This window comes from Balaenoptera ricei, chromosome 7, assembly GCF_028023285.1.
Source record: "Balaenoptera ricei isolate mBalRic1 chromosome 7, mBalRic1.hap2, whole genome shotgun sequence".
Lineage (NCBI taxonomy): Eukaryota > Metazoa > Chordata > Mammalia > Artiodactyla > Balaenopteridae > Balaenoptera > Balaenoptera ricei.
The window spans coordinates 112,922,301-112,948,104 of record NC_082645.1 but is presented as its reverse complement, the minus strand read 5'-3'; the positions used below and the strand labels follow the sequence as shown (position 1 = coordinate 112,948,104).

Genomic DNA, 25,804 nt, shown 5'->3' with positions numbered 1-25,804 from the left:
GAGGCTGCCTAAAATCTTAGTAAGTTCACAGACATCCCAAAACACACCACCAGACACGGCTCTGCCCACCAGAAAGACAAGATCCAGCCCCACCCACTAGAACACAGGCACCAGTCCCCTCCACCAGGAAGCCAACACAGACCCCTGAACCAACCTTACCCACTGGGGACGGACACCAAAAACAATGGGAACTACGAACCTGCAGCCTGCAAAAAGGAGACCCCAAACACAGTAAGTTAAACAAAATGAGAAGACAAAGAAACACACAGCAGATGAAGGAGCAAGGTAAAAACCCACCAGACCAAACAAATGAAGAGGAAATATGCAGTCTACCTGAAAAAGAATTCAGAGTAATGAATGATCCAAAATCTTGGAAATAAAGATGATCCAAAATCTTGGAAAAGATGATCCAAAACCTTGGAAATAGAATGGAGGAAATACAAGATACGTTTAACAAGGACCAAGAAGAACTAAAGAGCAAACAAACAATGATGAACAACAAAATAAATGAAATTAAAAAGTCTCTAGAAGCAATAAGTAGCAGAATAACTGAGGCAGAAGAACGGATAAGTGACCTGGAAGATAAAATAGTGGAAATAACTACCACAGAGAAAAATAAAGAAAAAAGAATGAAAAGAACTAAGGACAGTCTCAGAGACCTCTGGGACAACGTTAAACATACCAACATTCGAATTATAGGTGTCTCAGAAGAAGAGAAAAAGAAAGGGACTGAGAAAATATTTGAAGAGATTATAGTTGAAAACTTCCCTAACATGGGAGAGGAAAGAGTCAATCAAGTCCAGGAAGCGCAGAGAGTCCTATACAGCTTAAATCCAAGGAGAAACATGCCAAGACACATAGTAATCAAACAATCAAAAATTAAATACAAAGAAAAAATATTAAAAGCAGAAAGGGAAAAACAACAAATAACATATAAGGGAATCCCTATAAGGTTGACAGCTGATCTTTCAGCAGAAACTCTGCAAGCCAGAAGGGAGTGGCAGGACATATTTAAAGTGATGAAAGGGAAAAACCTACAACCAAGATTACTCTACCCAGCAAGGGTCTCATTCAGATTCAATGGAGAAATGAAAACCTTTACAGACAAGCAAAAGCTAAGAGAATTCAGCACCACCAAACCAGCTTTACAACAAATGCTAAAGGAACTTCTCTAGGCAGGAAACACAAGAGAAGGAAAAGACCTACCAAAACAAACCCAAAACAATTAAGAAAATGGTAATAGGAACATACATATCGATAATTACCTTAAATGTAAATGGATTAAATGCTCCAGCCAAAAGACATAGACTGGCTGAATGGATACAAAAACAAGACCCGTATATATGCTGTCTACAAGAGACCCACTTCAGACCTAGGGACACATACAGACTGAAAGTGAGGGGATGGAAAAAGATATTCCATGCAAATGCAAATCAAAAGAAAGCTGGAGTAGCAATTCTCATATCAGACAAAATAGACTTTAAAATAAAGACTATTACAAGAGACAAAGAAGGACACTATATAATGATCAAGGGGTCAATCCAAGAAGATATAACAATTGTAAATATTTACACACCCAACATAGGAGCACCACAATACATAAGGCAAATGCTAACAGCCATAAAAGGGGAAATCGACAGTAACACAATAATAGCAGGGGACTTTAACAGCTCACTTTCACCAATGGACAGATCATCCAAAGTGAAAATAAATAAGGAAACACAAGCTTTAAATGACACATTAAACAAGATGGACTTAATTGATATTTATAGGAAATTTCATCCAAAAACAACAGAATACACTTTCTTCGCAAGTGCTCGTGGGACATTCTCCAGGATAGATCATATCCTAGGACACAAGTCAAGCCTTGGTAAATTTTAGAAAATTGAAATCATATCAAGTATCTTTTATGACCACAGTGCTATGAGAGTAGATATCAATTACAGGAAAAAAACTGTAAAAAATACAAACACATGGAGGCTAAACAATACACTACTAAATAACCAAGAGATCACTGAAGAAATCAAAGGGGAAATCAAAAAATACCTAGAAACAAATGACAATGAAAACACAATGACCCAAAACCTATGGGATGCAGCAAAAGCAGTTCTAAGAGGGAAGTTTATAGCAATACTATCCTACCTCAAGAAATAAGAAAAATCTCAAATAAACAACCTAACCTTACACCTAAAGCAATGAGAGAAGGGAGAACAAAGAAAGCCCAAAGTTAGCAGTAGGAAGGAAATCATAAAGATCAGATCAGAAATAAATGAAAAAAAATGAAGGAAAAAATAGCAAAGATCAATAAAACTAAAAGCTGGTTCTTTGAGAAGATAAACAAAATTGATAAACCATTAGCCAGACTCATCTAGAAAAAAAGAGAGAAGACAAATCAACAGAATTAGAAATGAAAAAGGAGAAGTAACAACTGACACTGCAGAAATACAAAGGATCTTGAGAGATTACTACAAGCAACTATATGTCAATAAAATGGACAATCTGGAAGAAATGGACAAATTCTTAGAAAAGCACAACCTTCTGAGACTGAACCAGGAAGAAATAGAAAATATAAACAGACCAATCACAAGTACTGAAATTGAAATTGAGATTAAAAGTCTTCCAACAAACAAAAGCCCAGGACCAGATGGCTTCACAGGCGAATTCTATCAAACATTTAGAGAAGAGATAACACATATCCTTCTCAAACTCTTACAAAACATAGCAGAGGGAGGAACACTCCCAAACTCATTGTACGAGGCCACCATCACCCTGATACCAAAACCAGACAAAGATGTCACAAGGATAGAAAACTAGAGGCCAATATTACTGATGAACATAGATGCAAAAATCCTCAACAAAATACTAGCAAACAGAATCCAACAGCACATTAAAAGGATCATACACCATGATCAAGTGGGGTTTATCCCAGGAATGCAAGGATTCTTCAATATATGCAAATCAATCAATGTGATACACCATATTAACAAATTGAAGGAGAAAAACCCCATGATAATCTCAATAGATGCAGAAAAAGCTTCTGAAAAAATTCAACACCCATTTATGATAAAAAACCATCCAGAAAGTAGGCATAGAGGGAACTTACCTCAACATAATAAAGGCCATATATGACAAACCCACAGCCAACATTGTTCTCAATGGTGAAATAGTGAAACCATCTCCTCTAAGATCAGGAACAAGACAAGGGTGCCCACTCTCACCACTAGTATTCAACATAGTTTTGGAAGTTTTAGCCACAGCAATCAGAGAAGAAAAAGAAATAAAAGGAATCCAAATCGGAAAAGAAGAAGTAAAACTCTCACTGTTTGCAGATGACATGATACTATACATAGAGAATCCTAAAGATGCTACCAGAAAACTACTAGAGCTAATCAATGAATTTGGTAGAGTAGCAGGATACAAAATTAATGCACAGAAATCTCTTGCATTCCTATACCCTAATGATGAAAAACCTGAAAGAGAAATTAAGGAAACACTCCCATTTACCACTGCAACAAAAAGAATAAAATATCTAGGAATAAACCTACCTAAGGAGACGAAAGACCTGTATGCAGAAAACTATAAGACACTGATGAAAGAAATTAAAGATGATACAAACAGATGGAGAGATATACCATGTTCTTGGATTGGAAGAATCAATATCGTGAAAATGACAATACTACCCAAAGCAATCTACAGATTCAATGCAATCCCTATCACACTACCAATGGCATTTTTCACAGAACTAGAACCAAAAATTTCACAATTTGTATGGAAACACAAAAGACCTCGAATAGGCAAAGCAATCTTGAGAAAGAAAAACGGAGCTGGAGGAATCAGGTTCCCTGACTTCAGACTATACTACAAAGCCACAATTATCAAGACAGTATGGTACTGGCACAAAAACAGAAATCCAGATCAATGGAACAGGATAGAAAGCCCAGAGATAAACCCACGCACATATGGTCAACTTATCTTTGATATACAATGGAGAGAAGACAGCCTCTTCAATAAGTGGTGCTGGGAAAACTGGACAGCTACATGTAAAAGAATGAAATTAGAACACTTCCTAATACCACACACAAAAATAGGCTCAAAATGGATTAAAGACCTAAATGTAAGGCCAGACGTTATAAAACTCTTAGAGGAAAACATAGGAAGAACACTCTTTGACATAAATCACAAGGAGATCCTTTTTGACCCACCTCCTAGAGAAATGGAAATAAAGACAAAAATAAACACATGGGACCTAATGAAACTTAAAAGGAAACCATAAATAAGAAGAAAGACAGCCCTCAGAATGGGAGAAAATATTTGCAAACGAAGCAAATGACAAAGGATTAATCTCCAAAGTATACAAGCAGCTCATGCAGCTCAATATTAAAAAAAACAAACAACCCAGTCCAAAAATGGGCAGAAGAACTAAATAGACATTTCTCCAAAGAAGATATACAGATTGCCAACAAACACATGAAAAGATGCTCAACATCACTAATCATTAGAGAAATGTAAATCAAAACCACAGTGAGGTATCACCTCACCCTGGTGAGAATGGCCATAATAAAAAAATCTACAAACAATAAACGCTGGAGAGAGTGTGGAGAAAAGGGAACCCTCTTGCACTGTTGGTGGGAATGTAAATTGATACAGCCACTATGGAGTACAGTATGGAGGTTCCTTAAAAAACTAAAAATAGAACTACCATACGACCCAGCAATCCCACTACTGGGCATATACCCTGAGAAAACCATAATTCAAAAAGAGACATGTACCAAAATGTTCATTGCAGCTCTATTTACAATAGCCAGGACATGTAAGCAACCTAAGTGTCCATCAACAGATGAATGGATAAAGAAGATGTGGCACATATATACAATGGAATATTACTCAGCCATAAAAAGGAATGAAACTGAGTTATTTATAGTGAGGTGGATGGACCTAGAGTCTGTCACACAGAGTGAAGTAAGTCAGAAAGAGAAAAACAAATACCGTACGCTAACACATATATATGGAATTAAAAAAAAATGGTTCTGATGAACCTAGGGGCAGGACAGGAATAAAGATGTAGATGCAGAGAATGGACTTGAGGACACAGGGAGGGGGACAGGTAAGATGGGACAAAGTGATAGAGTTGCATTGACAGATATACACTACCAAATGTAAAATAGATAGGTAGTGGGAAGCAGCCACATAGCACAGGGAGATCAGCTCAGTGCTTTGTGACCACCTAGAGGGGTGGGATAGGGAGGGTGGGAGGGAGATGCAAGAGGGAGGGGATATGGGGATATATGTATACATATATCTGATTCACTATGTTATACAGCAGAAACTAACACAACATTGTAAAGCAATTATACTCCAATAAAGATGTAACAAAAAAAAAGAAAAGAAAAGAAAAGAAAAACCAAAAAGAAAAAAAAAACATGAATTGCTTTCTGGGAAAAAGAATATCTGCTCCAATAATCACACCTGAGATCTGACAGAGCCATGTTTTTCCCATCTTTTGAACCTCATTCTGCTTTCTCTACTTTTATTTTTCTACTTTTAGTCCTAAGAATAAAATAAAAAGATCTTATCCTTCTAGGAAGAACTGACTGTCCTTTGAAAGTTGCAAAAAGTAATTGCCAGAACCAGTTTTAAATTCATCCCAGTTGGCCAATGACTGCTTGCATCACTAACCACATCTAGTCAGCTAATCAGCGGCAGCCTTACACTTACGAAAATCAGCCAGTCAGCAACAGACGCACTTCAGAAAGCCTATGTGTATGGCTAAATGCTAACCAATTTATAAACACTCCTGTTTCTGAAAGTCTGCAGTCCCTGAACTACATGCTTCCCAAAACTGTAAATAAAAACACAACATTGTAAATCAACTATACTCCAATAAAAATTAATTAAAAAATAAGTAAAATCAGCAGTTTCCTTTATTAAAAAAACTGTGTACAGTGCTTCCTCCCACCATGTGTCTTGCTTAGCAAGCAATAAATCCAGCTTTAGCTTCATATTGCATGGTGGCCACTCTTCCTTCACAAATGGTGTTCCCACCAAGATCATCTTGAGGACTCTTGCTTAGGGGTGTCTTGTGGGACCCTTAGACCAACAGGTGTTGGTCCAAAACCCCAGCTTCTTGTGCACAACTCAGATTGTCTTCCTGATCCACTGCCAAGTGAATCCATCACAAGAACAACTTGAGCTCTGACTTGTTTCACTGAAGTTTTATTTCTGAATTTATTTTATTATTTAAAGATGTGTATGCAATTAGATACAAAGTAAGTAGACATTTTGGTTTGGCGGGACAGCATTTAGCAAATGTTCTGTTAATGTGCTTATTCTTCCACTACTTCATTTACTCTCACTTTTCTTTTGTCTATTTTTTTTTAAGTCTTGTCTCATGTGTGTTTGTCTGTTCCTGATTTTCCTGTGCTTCTTGATTATCAGAAGATAGTGATCCAAAGCAAATAGATAGAGGCATAGACTTGATCAATCCCCAATCCAAGCTAGCCCCAAAGACTAATTAATGGATGGGGGTCCATTAGAAAGTAGATAATTTGTGCAAATATATTTTGTCACATTTTGTCTTGGGTCCCTCACCAAAACTTTCATGAGGATACTTGACATCGTATTAATTTTTGAAAGAAAATCCTTTTGTTTAATACATAACTGTTATCATATAATTGATCATATGTCTTCTTTTTAGTTTCTGCTTGATTGATGAGCACAATACTCCATTTGCAGGACACCATTCATATTTATGACTCTATGTCATGGGCTTGTCTTTGCCAAAGTCACAATCTCCCACTGGCAGAACTTTCACTTCCTCTCTGTACTCTCAGTATGATTCTAACTTGCACTTAATAAATGGTAAATTTTCACAAAAGATGTCTTTAGATTTCAGTGGGGAACTTTTGGCATGTCAAAAGTAAATGACTCGGGCTTCCCTGGTGGCGCAGTGGTTGGGAATCTGCCTGCTAATGCAGGGGACACGGGTTCGAGCCCTGGCCTGGGAGGATCCCACATGCCGCGGAGCAACTAGGCCCGTGAGCCACAATTACTGAGCCTGCGCATCTGGAGCCTGTGCTCTGCAACAAGAGAGGCCGCGATAGTGGGAGGCCCGCGCACTGCGATGGAGAGTGGCCCCCGCTTGCCACAGGTAGAGGAAGCCCTCGCACAGAAAACGAAGACCCAACATAGCAATCAATCAATAGATCAATAAATAAATCTAAAAATATTTTAAAAAAAAAAATCGGAAACAATGTTCAAAAAAAGAATGATTAAAATGTATTAAAAAAAAAAAAAGTAAATGACTCATTTGATAATATTTCTCTAAAAGGACTGAAAAAAATGACCAAGAGTAGTTCCATGTGCCAACCAATAACCGCTATATTCAGACCATTATGTAACAAACAGTCCTTTCTTTTCTCTAAGAAACTCCTATAAATTTAATAGGTAGGGCTCTATTCTGCAAGTGAAACTACATATTAAGTGTACTAAGAAGGGCTAACCTTAGAATTCCTGGAAAATTCTCCTACACATGATCACTTTATAGTTAATCTGAACATCAGTATGCCTATACTATGCATATTCAAGGTATGCAGGAAATAAACAACATAGGTATACCTCACTTCCCTGTAGTGCCTAAGCCAATTACTATAGTCTTTTCTAAAGTCAAATTTTTTTCTTTAACACACTTATGCTCAGCTTTCTTTGGTGTTTTAATTTGTTTGATAGCCTATATTATTTGCTTGGGAAAATCAGTGGCTCATCTGGATAGTTATTTTCTGGAGATTTACTCAAGCTTCATTGTCATAGGTAGAATTCTGAAATGACCTCCCAAGATTTGTTCCTAAACCCCAGGGACCATGAATATCATAAGACATTACCCCCATTTTTAGGTTACGTTGTATGGCAGAGTTGATGTTTAAGAAAAGGAGATTGTCAACACAAGCAATAACAAATGTTGGTGAGAATGTGGAGCAAAGGGAACCCTTGAGCACTGTTGGTGGGATGTAAATTGGTGCAGTCACTGTGGAAAACAGCACGGAGTTTGCTCAAAAAACTAAAAATAGAACTACCATATGTTCCAGCAATTCCACTCCTGGATATATAATCCAAAGGAAACAAAATCTGCACCCTAATGTTCATTGAAACATTATTTAAACAATAGCCAAAGACATGGGAACAACCTATGTGTTCATCAATAGATAAATAGATAAAGAAAATGTGATATGTGTGTGTGTGTGTGTGTGTGTGTGTGTGTGTGTGTGTGTGTGTGTGTGTGTTATAGAGTAATATTCTTACTCAGGGAAGGAGAATCCTAGGATTTAGTTTCTAATGTCCACTTCCAGAAGAGATAGTTTAGATACTTCCTTACTAAATCCTGACTTAATATTGTTTGGTGATAAGTTTTATCTCCAAAATAAAAATAAAATTAAATGAGACAAAAGAAAATAAAGTAAAATGAAATACCAGGCTGGTTATGCAATGACTGTTCCAGACTCCCTTGTAGAGTTCATTCCCTTACAGAAAGCAAAATTGTCTCAAGTAACTGAACATAGAGCCTTCTCTAGGACATGTCAAATTGTTAAACTGAAAGCCATTATGCATTTGGAGTAGATCATAACTTCTGAATGCTGTGGAAGCAAACAGATTTTCAATCTCTTCAGGTACCCATATAAAAACAGATATCAAGTGGATTATTTAATGTCTTTTTACTACCCAAAGATCCCCAGAACATGCAGATAATTCCATGAGGTAGAACTGCTTCCACTCAAGATCGTCAGAATAAGGTTTTCCTGGATGCCTAGATTGTCACACTGATTGTCACATTCTCCTTCATATTTTTATCCTTTATCCTTACAACTTTAGTTTTTCTATTTACTGGTTTAATGTTTGAAGCCTCTGACTTTCCCATAATGTTACTACTAATAATAACATTCCAAGACTGACTTCACTTAGGACGATCACCACTCTAACTTTATAATTCAGTTCTTCTAAAATATTTCTAGTAGAGCCAATTTGAAGAATTTTTGAATATGTCATCGTCCCAAGCCAACTCCTGGAAAAAAATAATGGCTTACTTGTAATTATGCTTCTAAAATAAGTTTTAATTGAGGATAAACTGCATTAAGAAATATCAGGCTGACAGCTATTGATGGGCATTCAGGGCAAGGATGCTACAAACTATTTATATAAAGACCATGACTCCACCTAATCATCAAAATCAGCTTAAACCCAACTGTACTTCATCTTTGAGCGTTGTCCATGGAATAGGAAACAACTACAACCCCCAAATAACCTCAAACATTTGAAGTCATGAGTTATTCCTATAATAAGATCAAAAGTTCAAACATTTGGGCAAAGAAAGAGTTTATGATGATTTAAAGTACATTACACCAACTTAACCAATAAATCAACTCTCTGTAGATAATACACAAATGAAAGATTATGTTTCGGTGCTGGAAGAGGTGAATATAAATATTCTTGGGAGATAATAAATAGCTAGAGATAATGTACTAACAGTTCCACTAAAGTTAATCACATTTTTGTGCAGCTTCTGTGTTCTTTCTCCTATGTGGAATTCTATCTACTACAACTGAATATATGGATACCTACAATCAAACAACATGATCTCCTAATTATGGAGTTGCTCAAGGTTTCTTGTCCCTTGCAAGGTACAAGAGCCAAAGAGCCAAGGTAAATATGAAGAATGATATTTGAGAATTAACTGGAACTTTCATTGTGGAGTATTCCCAGAGTAAAATCCATTAGGGAACACCATCCTCCTGACACCCTGCAGCCCAGACAGGCCTTATCTCTCTCACCTGCTCCCCTTTTTGGTAGTGAGCTCAAGGATTCCTGGGGTTCTTCTTCATCACACATTTCTGAATAGGTACTGCTTCCTTCTGATAAATAGAATGAAATCTCTTGGAATCCCAGTGTATGACCAATGGAAACCATAGTAGGAAAACCCTCCCAGGGACAACCAGGAAGACCAGAGCAGCTCAAGTATCTCCAAGATGGGAATGTCCTTGCCCTTAGACCCTCCTGCCTTTGAGCTCACCTGACCTAGAGGTTAACATGGTTCCCGTCACTATCATCAGAGGCTGAAAACAGTCTACCCATCTCACTCCCTTCTTATACACTAATTTTCTCTGTCTTTTTCATCCTTTCCAGTTGGCTCTACATATTTCTTCTGTATGGGTATGTGAAGGGGAGCAGGGTAGGAAGGGAGAAGAAAGATGGAGATTTTCCTCTCTGCAGACAGAAAAACAAAGATTCAATTTGGGAGTTGAAATCACAATTACCTTCTCCATCACATAGTGGTTGACTAGGCAGCTCCTCTGGTTCTTCTTCATTGGTCATTTGGGAAGCTTCAGGATCACAGGACACTAAAGAGAAACAAGAAAATGAGCTGAGCCAGGATGCTCAGACCACAGGTGAGCTGCCCTTTGGGAAAAGGGACATCTGCTCCAAGGACCACACCTGAGATCCAACTAAGCCCTGTTCTGCCTCTATTTCCACCTCATTAATCTCATTCTTCTACCCTCTGCTTCTCAGTTTCCTATCTATAGACGTGCCTCTAAACATTTCTGCTTCTGCACTAGGAGAATAATTGTGCGCCTTTGATTTTGTGGGCTCTGATCCCCCTGACGTCTTCTATCTTTACTTTTTTTCCTCAGTGATTATCTTAATCTCTCCTTTTCTGCTTATTCTCTCCAGCTCCGTTCTTCTAGGTCTCTCCAATCCCTACAGCAGGATCCATTCCTTCCCTCACTGTCTCTCTTGATCTCTTCTTCTCCCTACTGACATTCTTTATTTGAGAAGTGGAAGGCTCTCTGGTTCAGGCTCTGTTCTATTGCCCTTGGGATCCTGCAGGTCTCCCTTTGGACATTGACCTGCTACAAGCCTCACACAGCCACCACCTGCAATGAGATACTCGGGACACAGGTATCTCTGCCCTTCCTCCTACTTTGATCTCAGGGAAAAACAAGTATCCTTCTTCTGTGCGTCCATATTCTTATCTCTAAGGAAGGATATTAACTGTTTCCCTGGCTAAGTCCTAAAGTGTTGTGAGGAAATCTTACTTGCCAAAGTACTTTGAAAAGAATAAAGCACTATATACTCCAATAACCTGATGAAGAATATGTGGCAAAAAATGTCATTTGGGCCTTAGATCATTGATCTTAATTTCTGACAAGTAGATCTCAAGGACCATGTTTCTTTGGAAGCCTATCCAAGGTTATGACAATATAATATTATTATTATTAAACACTAGATAAATACTTATCTTTTACTCCTTATAGAAAATAGAAGGTGGTCAGGGGTTAAAATCACAATACTGAGCCTTTAGTGTAAATAAGCATAAAGATTGTGGAGGAAAAAACACTCTCTCCTTCTTTAGGACTGATCTACTACAACACGAAGAGGGAACACATCTATTCTAACAAGGGTCATGCTGTTCAGCTCTGAATTCAGACATCTGTTTTTTTTTTTTTAATTTTATTTATTTATTTATTTATTTATGGCTGTGTTGGGTCTTCGTTTCTGTGCGAGGGCTCTCTCTAGTTGTGGCAAGTGGGGGCCACTCTTCATTGCAGTGCGCGGGCCTCTCACTGTCGCGGCCTCTCTTGTTGAGGAGCACAGGCTCCAGACGCGCAGGCTCAGCAGTTGTGGTTCACGGGCCTAGTTGCTCCGCGGCATGTGGGATCTTCCCAGACCAGGGCACGAACCCGTGTCCCCTGCATTGGCAGGCAGATTCTCAACCACTGCGCCACCAGGGAAGCCCTGAATTCAGACATCTGAAACCCTGCAGCTCAGGGCTGGCAATCCCCCCTTCCTTACCTGGCCCACATCTTGGTGGGGAGCTCGAGGCTTCCTGGGGCTCTTCTTTGTCACAGACCTCCCAACAGGCATTGTTGTCCTCTGCAGAAAGGAATGAAATCCCTCAGAGGTCTCAGTACACAAGCAGGGGGAAATCATGGCAAGAAAACTCATACTGAAGACATGGGAAGCTCAATGATCTCATGGGTGGGACTGTCTCTATCCCAGACCATCTTGGTCTGCCCTTGGGGTTCCCCTGGCCTGCAGGTTAACTCCCTCCCATCACTACCACCGGAGGCTGAGAACCACCCACCATCTCCCACACTCCCCGTACACCTAATTCTCTTTCTACTTCTTCCTCTTCCCCATTGCCTCTGCATATTTTTCTGTCTCTGCCCTTGTTTCTTCCTGCCAGCATCTCTAGATGTTTCTCTTTGTTTTGGTGTGTTTCTGTCTCCTCTGCTCCTGTCTCTTTTTCTCTTGCAGCCTTGACACTGCTCTTTATCACCTTTCCCCATCCCATTTTTCCCTCTCGCTCCCTTTCTCATGGTGAGTGTTAGGAGAGGCAACCCTAAAATAGTATAATATAACCTGATCAGGGAATGGGGTAAGAAATAGAGTGGACCAAGGCAACACCACCAACCACAGGGGAAACTTTTTCCAAATCCCTCATATAAAAGAAAGATCAGAACATTGCAATCACTGAAAATATTTATACTATCATCAGAGATGAGGAAGAAGAAATTGGCAAGGGTCGCATGATGAATGGAAGGCACAGCAAGACAGGAAGGATAACTGATCTACTCTTTGGACAACAAAGGACACCAGGTTTCAGTGGGAAAGTAATACGATCTGACTTCCATCTTGCAAATAAAAATTGTGCTAAAGTGGAGAAAATGGGCAAGATGGGAGCAAGAGAAAATGGGACATTCAAGTTCCATTTACTGAGAGAGCAAACCCTGTAAGAAAAGGACATTCCAGTTTCATGGAAGAAGATGTTGGTTTCAATTTTGGAAGTGTCAGTTCCTGAAAGACATCCAAATGGAGAAGACCCTGGGATAAATGTCTTCAGGTACTTACATAGATGGATGACCTTGGAAGATGGGTCTGCCTAGCAGGGATGTGCTTGAGACACATTCTGTTACCTGAGAGTAGCTGAGGCTGCCAGGGAGAGAATTATTACTCTGTGTTATGGACACCGCTCTCTCCATGGGGCAAACCTAACTTGGAAACTCACTACTGGGATCGAAGGTGCTCCTGTCTGATGTGCATACTTCAGTGCTCCAGGATCCCAACTTCTCTCCTCTCTTCCCTGTACAGCAGTTTTCACTCTTTATTGATCTGATAAAACTCTTTCTCGACATAGTTTCTCTGCACTTCCTTGCACATTTGTTTTTTTTTTTTTTTTTTGGTATTTATTTGCCTCTCTATATGGTTTCTCTAATTTTTATCTTTGTATCTCATTTCTTATTGAGGTAATTCCGTTTCTACCTTGTCTTCCATTTTCTCCTTTTCTCTTTTTCTCTGGGTCTTCTCTTTCTAGATGCCTGTAAAATTTCCTTATTTTATATATTTTCCTCATGCTCACAGATCCCTTCTCCCAAACTGACAAAAGTCCTTCCATTTTCACATGGACCACAGTGCCGGAGAGCCTTCCCTTATCAGCTCTATTCTAAGTGTCCCCCATGACCTTTCTAAATTGCAAGCTTATCAGTCATTCACAAAACTTACTTCCATGTTCCTTGTACTTCCAGAAGTAAGCTGAAAATGATCTCCTTGCCTCAACTGCCATAACCTGCTGACATTTGGATTTTATATGCATTTAATAAAGTCACCCAGGTACTTCTGCTTTGGGACCCCAGCCTATCTTTGGCACATCCTGTCTCCCTACGTTCTCCACGCAGGGGTGCTCTCCCCACTCAGCTCAGCTCACCTTTCTCCTTAGTCTCTCTCACAGTTTTGGAAAAAACAAAACAGAAAATCGACACAATTCCATGTGTATGTATGTGACTATGAAGAAGAGAACGGCAAGATGAGAGAAGGGGGGATTTTTTTTTTTCCTATTTATTGAGGAGTTTAAATCATAATTACCTTCTCCCTCTACTGGTAGTAGGCTGAGCACCTCCTTGGGTTTTCCTTCGTGAGTCATTTGGGGAGCTTTGGGATAACAGGTCACTGCAGAGAAACAAGGACATGATGGACCATGCAGGGCGATCAGAAACAGACCTCGGTTGGCTCATGCCAAACATGACGGGAAAGCCATATGTCTGCTCCAAGCACTGCTCCTGAGAGACACACCGTCTCCTTCCGCTTCTTTGCCATCTGCACCTCTTCTCTCTCCTTCTCAGTGTCCTACCCACAGTTCCACCTCCACACAGCTCTGTTTCCTAGCTGTGCATCTCTTTGATTGTCTGTGTTTCTCTCCTCATCTCTTGTTTTCAGGTCTTGGGTTTTTGTTTGTTTGTTTGTTTGTTTTTCAGTGATACTGTATCTCTTTTCTCCTGTTATCCTTTCCAGCTTTCTTATTCTAGATCTCTTCAAGCCCAAGTGGTTGGGTCCATTTCTACACTCCCTGTCTCTCAGTGGTTTCCTTTCCCACCCCACCAACATTAATTTTTCCTTAACTAAATCTTCTCTTGGACCCTGGTTCACTCCCCTGGGAACCTGCAGAACTCCTTGGGTTTCCTCTTCCTTTTCTGACCACATGACCCCACGCTGACTGTCAGCTGGCTTCACACAACTGTCACCCTCAGTGACACACCCAAGATGCTGGTGCCCACTCTTCCTTTTCTACCTTGCCCTTGCAAAAATAACCTCCATGCCCTTCTGTTTCATTTCCCCAACCATAAAATAGAAGTTACAACAGTTTGCATACCTGTGTCTTAGGGTTTCGTGAAGAGGGGACTTGCACAATCCAATAATCTGATGGAGACTGTACACATTGTCTCCCAACCTTGTTCTCTTTCTCATTCTCACCCTTCCCACACATCTCTGCTTCTTCTATTTCCATCTCAGTATCTTGCTATTGGAATCTCTTGGTACTTCTCTTTGTCCTGGTTTGTTTCTTTTCCCATGTCTGTTCCCACCTGCCTTTTCTCCCTTTTCCTTTCTTGATGCTGAGCTTTATGTCTTCTCCCCGTCTCTCATGCTTTTTTTTTCTAGAACTAGGAATTAGAAAAGGTATCTCTGAGGTGGTCTATAACTTCCATGTGATTTCACCAGATTAGTGAGCAGAATGGAGAGTGGAGTGGACCAAGAAAATTGTTCCAAGCACAGGGCTAAGTGTGTGCAAAGGCTCAGATGAGAAAAAGTAGTCAAAATTAAAATTACTGCAAAGTTTTAAACAAACTTTAGAAGTCGTTGCAGGAGAGGCAGACATGAGGCTGGAGCCATGGGAAGGAAAATAGGGAAGGATTTAATCCTTTTGACAACAAAAAGTTATTGATTTAAGGTAGGAAAGTGAGATAAGCCAACCTGCATTTTCAAAGGGTCATCTAGTTGAGTTGGAGAGAATGGATATGGTGGGAGGATGACTGGGGGATGGTATGAGACCAGATAGAGTCTGTTGCTCTGGCTCTAGTTCCAGAGAGAAGAGAGATCTGACTAGGGCTTCTGTGTCGGGTGTGGCAACAAATGGACGAGTAAGAGACAAGTTAAAGGTATAGTTAACTAAACTAGATGATTGATGGGGTGTGTGAGTTGAGGGAGGGGAAAGAGTCATTGGTGACCCCTAGGTGTCTACCTAAAGAATGGAACAATAGTGTTCCATACTGAGATAGGGAATACGGGGAAAGGAGGCAGATCTGGCATCAAGAAAGATGGTACATACAACTATGGAAGCGACTTGTATTGAAGTTCCCGAAAACCATCCAAATGGAGATGTCTCTCAGATCCCTGTACAAATATAGTCAGGCACTTAGATGAATGAGCTTACAAGGCAAGCTGGGGCCAGAGTTAGGAATTTGGGGATCATTAAGTTATAGATGGAAGTATACAAGAATGGCTGAGGGGAGGCCCATTGCCTCTGAGAGTATTACAGGTGCCACTTTGATAACTGGAGGAACCATAATCTGAAAACTCATGGCTAACATGTTCAACTCCTAGTGTTAGAAGTTGCTTCCATGCAGCAACTCTTCTTTCAGTCCCAACAATGTCCCAAACCATCTTCTCCATCCTTGTACATAGTGTTCCCTCTCTACAGACGTTTTACTCTTCTCCTTTATCTTTTTCTCTATGTATAACTGTTATACTTTCCTCCAGTCTTTCTATTTCTTAGCACTTTCCCTCTCTGGGTCTTTCTCTAATGTCACATTCTCTACCTTTTAAATTCTGTACCTTGTTTGATTATTGAGTTTACCTCCTTTCTTCTATGGTGCTCATTTCCCTGCTTCTATCTGTTCTCTCTAGTTCTTAACTTCCTGTTTGTAATGTTTCAACTTAAAATTTAAATCTAAAAATTAAAATTTCAGCCTTTCTGTATATTTTGTCCATCTCACATATTCCTTCTCCAAATCATCAAAGTTCTCATCTTTTGCCACTGACAAAAGAGCAGGGATCCTTCCTTCCCCTTGGCAGGCTCGTTTTAAATGTCTTTCACGTGAGTTTTCTATTTTGCGATTATACCCACTATGCCCATGTTCCTGGCACAACCTCGAGGAAAGCAGGTTGAAAATTATCTCCCCTCCCTGATACCACATTCTAACCTGGTTCTACTTCGATTCCACGTCTATTTATTTTTTAAAATTTTTATTAGAGTATAGTTGATTTACAATGTTGTATTAGTTTCTGCTGTACAGCACAGTGAATCAGTTATACATATACATATATCCACTCTTTTTTAGATTCTTTTCCCATATAGGTCATTACAGAGTATTAAGTAGAGTTCCCTGTGCTACACAGTAGGTCATTGTTAGTTATCTATTTTATTATATTTTTAATTTTTTAAATTAATTTTTAATGTCTTTTTTGGAGTATAATTACTTGACAATGGTGTGTTAGTTTCTGCTGTATAACAAAGTGAATCAGCTATACATATACATATATCCCCATATCTCCTCCCTCTTGTGTCTCCCTCCCACCCTCCTTATCTCACCCCTTTAAATTAATTTTTATTGGAGTATAGTTGAGGTATAATGTTGTGTTAGTTTCTGCTGTACAGCAAAGTGAATCAGTTATACATATACATATATCCACTCTTTTTTAGACTCTTTCCCCATATAGGTCATTACAGAGTGCTGAGTAGCGTTCCCTGTGCTACACAGTAGGTTCTTATTAGTTATTTATTTAATATATAGTAGTGAGTATATGTCAATCCCAATCTCCTAAATCAGCAGTTCCCAACATTTTTGGCACCAGGGACCAGTTTCGTGGAAGACAATTTTTCCACGGACGGGGGGTGGGGGGTGGGGGATGGTTCAGGTGGTAATGCCAGCAATGAGGGGCGGCAGATGAAGCTTCACTGGCTCGCCCACTGCTCATCTCCTGCTGTGCGACCCAGTTCCTAACAGGCCATGGACCGGTACTGGTCTGCATCTCAGGGGTTGGGGACTCCTGTCCCAAATTATCCTTCCCCCCACTTTCCCCCTTGGTAACCATAAGTTTGTTTTCTACATCTGTGACTCTGTTTTATAAATAAGTTCATTTGTACCATTTTTTTGGATTCCACATATAAGTGATATCATATGATATTTGTCTTTCTCTGTCTGACTTACTTCACTCAGTATGACAATCTCTAGGTCCATCTATATTGCTGCAAATGGCATTATTTCGTTCTTTTTTTATGGTTGAGTAATATTCCATTGTATGTATGTACCATCTTCTTTATCCATTCATCTATCAATGGACATTTAGGTTGCTTCCATGTCCTGGCTATTGTAAACAGTGCTGCAATGAACACTGTAGTTCATGTGTCTCTTTGAATTATGGTTTTCTGCAGATATATGCCCAGGAGTGGGACTGCTGGATCACATGGTAGCTCTATTTTTAGTTCTTTTAAGGAAACTCCATACTGTTCTCCATAGTGGCTGTACCAATTTACATTCCCACCAACAGTGTAGGAGGGTTCCCCTTTCTCCACACTCTCTCCAGTATTTATTGTTTGTAGGTTTTTTGATGATGGCCATTCTAACCGGTGCGGGGTGATACCTAATTGTAGTTTTGATTTGCATTTCTCTAATAATTAGTGATGTTGAACATCTCTTCATGTGCTTTTTGGTCATCTGTATGTCTTCTTTAGATCTTGGAGAAATGTCTATTTAGATCTTCTGCCTATTTTTTGATTGGGTTGTTTGTTTTTTTGATATTGAGCTGCATGAGCTGTTTGTGTATTTTGGAGATTAATCCCGTGTCAGTTACTTGGTTGCAAATATTTTCTCTCATCCTGAGGATTGACTTTTTGTTTTATGGTTTCCTTTTCTGTGCAAAAGCTTTTAAGTTTAATTAGGTCCCATTTGTTTATTTTTGGTTTTATTTTCATTACTCTAGGAGGTGTATCAAAAAAGCTCTTGCTGTGATTTATGTCAAAGAGTGTTCTGCCTAAGTTTTACTCTAAGAGTTTTATAGTATCTGGCCTTACATTTAGGTCTTTAATCCATCCCTATTTTTTCTTTTAACTCACTTCCTCTTTGTCTCTCCTATACATAGCATTTCATTAATCCTATGCAATCCTGGGACATAAGTTTAAAATGATCTCTCTCCTCCAAACCCCAATCTGGTTGTATTTAGATTCCATATACTTTTAAATAAAATTGAACCTACTTAGGCAACTCCATGTGGTGGCCCCAATCTACATTTTTATTATTCTGTGCCCTTAAATTCTCTACCCAGAAGCCCCTCCATTAAGGCCCTTAGCCCCTCTTTCCCCCTTGCCTCCCATATACCTGAAGAAAGCAACCAGAGCCTAAGGAAAAGTGTGTGTTTGTGTTTGGGGGAATGAAGGGAAATGTCCCTTGCATACAGACATGCAAGCAAATTAATGAGATAATTGGTCACTTAAATCAATATTAGCTCCCCCGTTACCTGCTTGCAGTTTGGGAATCTCTTCAGACTTGCCTTCGTTTGTCCTTTGAAGAGCTTTGTGCTCACAGGAAACTAAAGAAAAACAGAAAAGACCATCCAGACATGGTGATGAGGTACAGACCTCAGGGTGCTCATGCTGAATTCTGGTGTTCAATGGTCAGGTGAACTTCGCCTTGGGAAAAAGATACTGTTGCTCCACACACCTCACTTTAGACCCACCAGAGCCTCGCTCTGCCTTTTTTCCTTCCCGTTATCTCTCAGTCACCTTTCTCCTCATTTTTCTGTCCCCACACATGGTTGTTTTTGTGCCATGAAGGATCACACACCTCCTTTACTCTCTGGGCTTCCCTCCTAGTCTTCCTCTTCTTCTTCTTTGCCCTTCAATGTTCTTTGACAGTTTTCCTACTCATGAGTCAGTTTGTTTGTTTTTTTTTTAATTGGGGTACAGTTACTTTACACTGTTGTGTTAGTTTCCGCTGTACAACAAAGTGAATCAGCTATATGTATAGTGATATACGTATATATGTATACTGATATATATCCCCTCCCTCTTGGACTTCCCTCCCCCCCACCCCATCCCACCCATGTAGCTCATCATAGAGCACCAAGCTGAGCTCCCTGTGCAATACTGTAGCTTCATACTAGCTATCTATTTTACACATGGTAGTGTATATATGTCAATCCTAATCTCCCAATTCATCCCACCTCTCCTCTCCCCTGTGTCCACATGTCCATCCTCTACGTCTGCGTCTCTATTCCTGTCCTGCAAATAGGTTCATCTGTATCATTTTTCTAGATTCCACATATATGCGTTAATATACGATATTTGTTTTTCTCTTTCTGACTTACTTCACTCTGTATGACACACTCTAGGTCCAGCTGCATCTCTACAAATGACCCAATTTCGTTCCTTTTTATGGCTGAGTAATATTCCATCATATATATGTACCTAAGTCTTGGATGCCCTGACCCTCTGCAGCCCCACACGATAGTCACCATAGTAAGTCATCGAGGATGCTGGTACCCTCGCTTGTTTAACTGCTTTGACTGCTAAAAGACCCTTACACACTTCAGTGCTTCTATTTCTTTACCTGTAAAACAGGAATAAGTAACATTTTGTCTGTTACATCCATCACTTTGTGGAGAGAAGAATGACATCTTGTTTGCCAAAATTCTTTGAAAAATCAGTCACATAATAAATAATAGTTGACAAAAAATTGTACTTTAGATTTGGGAGCAATTGATCTTTAGGACCATGTTTCTTTTGGGGGTTTTCCAAAGTTAGGCACAAAATAATAGCATTATAACCAAATAGAATAATACATAGTTTTTATTCTTTAGAGAAGATAAAGGGCAGGTCGGTATAAATTCAAGTCTTTACTGTTAATAGCTATGAGAGACATCACTTTTCTCCAGCATATTGCTACTAGAATGCACTTAGGAACACTTATGTTATTTGTTATGTTACTTATGTTATTATGGACTCATGGGATTCGAAGACACACTAGACCTTTTGACTGTGGAGTGTGCTCAGGGTAAAAAGCATCAATAAACACCAGCTCTGAATTCAGCCACCTGACACCCTCGGCTGGCAATCCCTCCCCATCCTTACCCAGCTCACATCTTGGTGGGAAGTTCGAGGTTCCCTGGAGCTCTTCTCCATCACAGATCTCCCACCAGACATTGTTGTTCCCTACAGTAAAGAATGAAATCTCACAGACATCTCAATTTATGACCAAGGAGGAATCACAGCAAGAAAATAACTAGAAAACCAAGAAATCCTGAGAAACTGGAAGGTCCCACTCCCCAAAATAACCTGACCTGAAGGTTAACATTGCTTCAGCAGCTTTCACTAGGGGCTGAGGAATTCATTCATTGTGGAAAAATCTTCCTTTCCTTTTTTTTTTTTTTTTTAACATGTTCATTGGAGTATAATTGCTTTACAATGGTGTGTTAGTTTCTGCTTTATAACAAAGTGAATCAGTTATACATATACATATGTCCCCATATCTCTTCCACCTTGCATCTCCCTCCCTCCCACCCTCCCTATCCCACCCCTCTAAGTGGTCACAAAGCACCGAGCTGATCTCCCTGTGCTATGCGGCTGCTTCCCACTAGCTTTCTATTTTACGTTTGGTAGTGTATATATATCCATATCACTCTCTCACTTTGTCCCAGCTTACCCTTCCCCCTCCTCGTATCCTCAAGTCCATTCCCTAGTAGGTCTGCATCTTTATTCACATCTTGCCTCTAGGTTCTTCTGACCAATTTTTTTTCTTTTTTTTTTTAGATTCCAAATATATGTGTTAGCATACGGTATTTGTTTTTCTCTTTCTGGCTTACTTCACTCTGTATGACAGTCTCTAGGTCCATCCACCTCACTACGAATAACTCAGTTTCGTTCCTTTTTATGGCTGACTAGTATTCCATTGTATATATGTGCCACATCTTCTTTATCCACTCATCTGTTGATGGACACTTAGGTTGCTTCCATGTCCTGGCTATTGTAAATAGAGCTGCAATGAACATTTTGGTACATGACTCTTTTTGAATGATGGTTTTCTCAGGGTATATGCCGAGTAGTGGGATTGCTGGGTCATATGGTAGTTCTATTGTTAGTTTTTTAAGGAACCTCCATACTGTTCTCCATAGTGGCTGTATCAATTTACATTCCCACCAACAGTGCAAGAGGGTTCCCTTTTCTCCACACCCTCTCCAGCATTTATTGTTTGTAGATTTTTTGATGATGGCCATTCTGACCGCTGTGAGATGGTATCTCATTGTAGTTTTGATTTGCATTTCTCTAATGATTAATGATGTTGAGCATCCTTTCATGTGTTTGTTGGCAATCTGTATATCTTCTTTGGAGAAATGTCTATTTAGGTTTTCTGCCCATTTTTGGATTGGGTTGTTTGTTTTTTTAATATTGAGCTGCATGAGTTGCTTGTATGTTTTGGAGATTAATCCTTTGTCAGTTGTTTCATTTGCAAATATTTTCTCCCATTCTGAGGGTTGTCTTTTCATCTTGTTTATGGTTTCCTTTGTTGTGCAAAAGTTTTAAGTTTCATTAGGTCCCATTTGTTTATTTTTGTTTTTATTTCCATTTCTCTAGGAAGTGGGTCAAAAAGGATCTTGCTGTGATTTATGTCATAGAGTGTTCTGCCTATGTTTTCCTCTAAGAGTTTGATGGTGTCTGGCCTTACATTTAGGTCTGTAATCCATTTGGAGTTTATTTTTGTGTATGGTGTTAGGGAGTGTTCCAATTTCATTCTTTTACATGTAGCTGTCCAGTTTTCCCAGCACCACTTATTGAAGAGGCTGTCTTTTCTCCACTGTATATTCTTGCCTCCTTTATCAAAGAGAAGGTGACCATATGTGTGTGGGTTTATCTCCGGGATTTCTATCCTGTTAGATTGATCTATATTTCTGTTTTTATGCCAGTACCTACTGTCTTGATTACTGTAGCTTTGTAGTGTAGTCTGAAGTCAGGGAGCCTGATTCCTCCAGCTCCGTTTTTCTTTCTCAAGATTGCTTTGGCTATTCGGGGTCTTTTGTGTTTCCATACAAATAGTGAGATTTTTTGTTCTAGTTCTGTGAAAAATGCCAGTGTTTGTTTGATAGGGATTGCATTGAATCTGTAGATTGCTTTGGGTAGTAGAGTCATTTTCACAATGTTGATTCTTCCAATCCAAGAACATGGTATATCTCTCCATCTATTTGTATCATCTTTAATTTCTTTCATCAGTGTCTTATAATTTTCTGCATATGGGTCTTTTGTCTCCTTAGGTAGGTTTATTCCTAGATATTTTATTCTTTTTGTTGCAGTGGTAAATGGGAGTGTTTTCTTAATTTCACTTTCAGATTTTTCATCATTAGTGTATAGGAATGCAAGAGATTTCTGTTCATCAGTTTTGTATCCTGCTACTTTACCAAATTCATTAATTAGTTCTAGTAGTTTTCTGGTAGCATCTTTAGGATTCTCTATGTATAGTACCATGTCATCTGCAAACAGTGAAAGCTTTACTTCTTCTTTTCTGATTTGGATTCCTTTTATCTCTTTTTCTTCTCTGATTGCTGTGGCTAAAAATTCCAAAATTATGTTGAATAATAGTGGTGAGAGTGGGCAACCTTGTCTTGTTCCTGATCTTAGTGGTAGTTCCTGATCTTAGTGGTTTCCTTTTCTTATACCACATTCTCTTTCTACTTCTTCCCTTTCCATTTGATTCTTTACATTTTATCCATCTCTGCCTCTGTTTCTTTCTGCTGGTGTCTCCTGGAGTGTCTCTTTCTCTGTTCCTGAAACTTTTGTCTTGTTTCTCTGATGTTGCTCCTTCTCTCCTATCCTTCGTCTTTCAACTGTTTCTTTCTAGCTTTCTCTAAAGAAAGGCCTCCCTGCAATAGTATGTTTTAAATAGAATTTACCAGAGTGAGGAGGTTAAGTGGAGGGTAGTAGAATGTGAAAACAGTTCTGAATAAGGCAGAAAATGTATGAAAAGGCTCAGATATGAAAGATGTAACAATTAAAATTATTGGGGGAGTAAACGAGACAGAGAAAAACAAATATCATATGATATTGCTTATATGTATGTGGAATTTTAAAAAATGATACAAATGAACTTACTTAAAAAACAGAAACAGACTCACAGACATAGAAAACAAACATATGGTTACCAAAGGAGAAGTCGGGGAGGGATAAATTAGGAGTTTAGGATTAACATATACACACTACTATATATAAAAAAAGATAACCAACAAGGACCTACTGTATAGCACAGGGAACTATATGCAATATCTTGTAATAATGTATAATGGAAGAGAATGTAAAATAAGAATATATATACATGTATACAAACATATATGTATAACTGAATCACTTTGCTGTACACTTGAAACTAACACAACATTGTAAATCAACTATATTTCAGTAAAATTTTAAAAAATAAAATAAAATACAAATTAAAAAAATAAAATTATTGGAGGAAAAAAGTTTATACTATATTGAATTAATAGTGCAGGAGGCAGGTGATGAGGCTGGGAAAATCGATACGGGGCTTATCATGGGTGATCTTGGATGCCACTCAGAGAAACATTTATTTAATCCTTAGTGTATTAAGAAAGTATGTTGGAACATAACACAATCTAATTTTCATTTTCAAATGTCCCATGTAGTTGAAGTGCAAATAACACATTTGTTGGAAGCAAGATTAGAGGAAGGTCATGAACAGAAGACTGTTGCTTTGAGAACCATGGCAGAGGTCTGAAGACTTGGGGGTGTGACAGATGGACAGCTTGGAGATATTCTGGAAGAGAAATGACTATACTGGATGAGTAACAGGCATTTATTTGAGGGCAAGAGCAGTCACGGTGACGCCTAGACTTCCAACTTGAAAACCTATGAGATAATAAGGATCCATCACTGAGACATGAATGCTGAAGAGGAGTTTGGATCTAGCTTGAGTGATGAAGATGTTACTTTTAGTTCTGAAATGCCAAGTTAAAGGTTCTTGAAAGAATTCATGTGTAGATATCTAGCAGACCATGGTCTTCGAGTCCATGGATAAATGTACTCTGAAGACAATCTAGGGTGGTGATTTGGTCATAGGAATCACTGGAATATTCAGGGAGAGGACTATTGCAATGTGAGTATTTTACAAGTGCCACTTCGATGGTTAAGGACAGTTTAATCTGAAAACTCACAGCTAATGTTGCCAACACTTGTGCCCAAAGTTGCTTATATCCAGTGCTCTTACCTCAGGTCTACAATGTCCCAATCTGCTCCTCTCTCTTTTATTGTCTTTTCACTCTCAACCTGTTTTCCATCCATTCTCCTTCAACTCTTTCTCTACATAGTTGCCTTTGTACGTCTCCCTGACTTTTCCCAATTCTTAGTATTTATTTTCCTCTCACTCTTGCCCTTTCCATACTTTTCGCTCTCAACTTTTATCTCTGTTTCTTGGGAGATTTTTCAGTTTCTCTCTTCTCTGCTGTGTCTTACACTTCCTCCCATTCCATCTGTTTCTCCCACTTTATTTTGACCTCTGTCTCCCAACACTATTCAACTTTTGTCTCTCTGTGTGATTTCATCCTCCAGGTTCTCCCCTCTCATCATCTCCAAAACTCTCCTCTTGGACTCTGACTACGGTACCAGGGACCTCCAACTGGCCAGTTCTCCCGCGTGAACCTGACATGCCATGATGTTTCCAAGTTCCTCTTAGTTGTTCTGTGAAATTAATTGAAAATTATCCCCTATCTCAACCTGGAAGAGTGGGATTTTAGAAAACTGGATCCATTCATGTAATTTGTCACATATTACACCTTATCTACCTTTTCAATTTTCTCTTTTTATATTCCCCATCAATGGGTGCTCCATCTACTCAGGAGCTCAGATTCCTTTTCTCACTGTCTCTGTTGCATATGTGAGCAGGTAAGGGCAGGTAGGAGAAGTGGGGGCTAGCAGAGGCCTAGGATAGGAGACCGAAGGTAGGCTTTGCTTCCATGAAGACAAGAAAACAAAGGTTTAATATGGAATTGATAAATTAAACGATAGTTACCTCGTCTGTCATATGGCAGTAAGCTGGGTACATCTTCTAACCTTATTACATTGTTCATTTGGAGAGGTGACTGTTCCAAGGACACTAAAGAGAGCAACAGGAAAAAGACAGAACTCAGACAGTATCCAGAGAAGAGACCTCTGTGTGCTCAAGATGAACTCTGATGATGTTCAAGTTCCAAGGACCCCATCTGAGGCCCAGCAGAGCCTTGCTTGCCTCTTTTTCATTGAGATGCACATATCTTAAGTGTAAAACAGCTCTGTGACCAACATCACAGTCAAGATTTGGAACATTTCCACCATGCCAGTCAGTTTCTACCCACTATAAGCAACCACTGTTTTGATTTCTATCACCATTAACAAGTCCTTCCTTTCTGGTACTATACTTGTCTGTACTGATGCTCACATCAATAGGATCAC

The 25,804-nt window shown here is 39.2% G+C and overlaps 1 protein-coding gene across 9 annotated transcripts in view; it reads right to left on the bottom strand.

The window, feature by feature from the left end:
• Positions 1–25,804, bottom strand: part of SP140 (SP140 nuclear body protein) — a 76,547-nt gene that overhangs the window by 28,053 nt on the left and 22,690 nt on the right. For 3 of the 9 annotated variants that reach the window (XM_059928884.1, XM_059928886.1, XM_059928890.1), the window contains 7 exons: positions 25,386–25,469; positions 20,447–20,527; positions 18,835–18,906; positions 13,909–13,992; positions 11,839–11,919; positions 10,302–10,385; positions 9,819–9,899 (listed from right to left, as the gene is read on the bottom strand). In XM_059928884.1, the coding sequence (XP_059784867.1) occupies positions 9,819–9,899; positions 10,302–10,385; positions 11,839–11,919; positions 13,909–13,992; positions 18,835–18,906; positions 20,447–20,527; positions 25,386–25,469 (567 nt within the window). The remainder of the gene's footprint in view (positions 1–9,818; positions 9,900–10,301; positions 10,386–11,838; positions 11,920–13,908; positions 13,993–18,834; positions 18,907–20,446; positions 20,528–25,385; positions 25,470–25,804) is intronic. The other 6 variants (XM_059928887.1, XM_059928893.1, XM_059928885.1 and 3 more) reach the window with 5 other exon arrangements.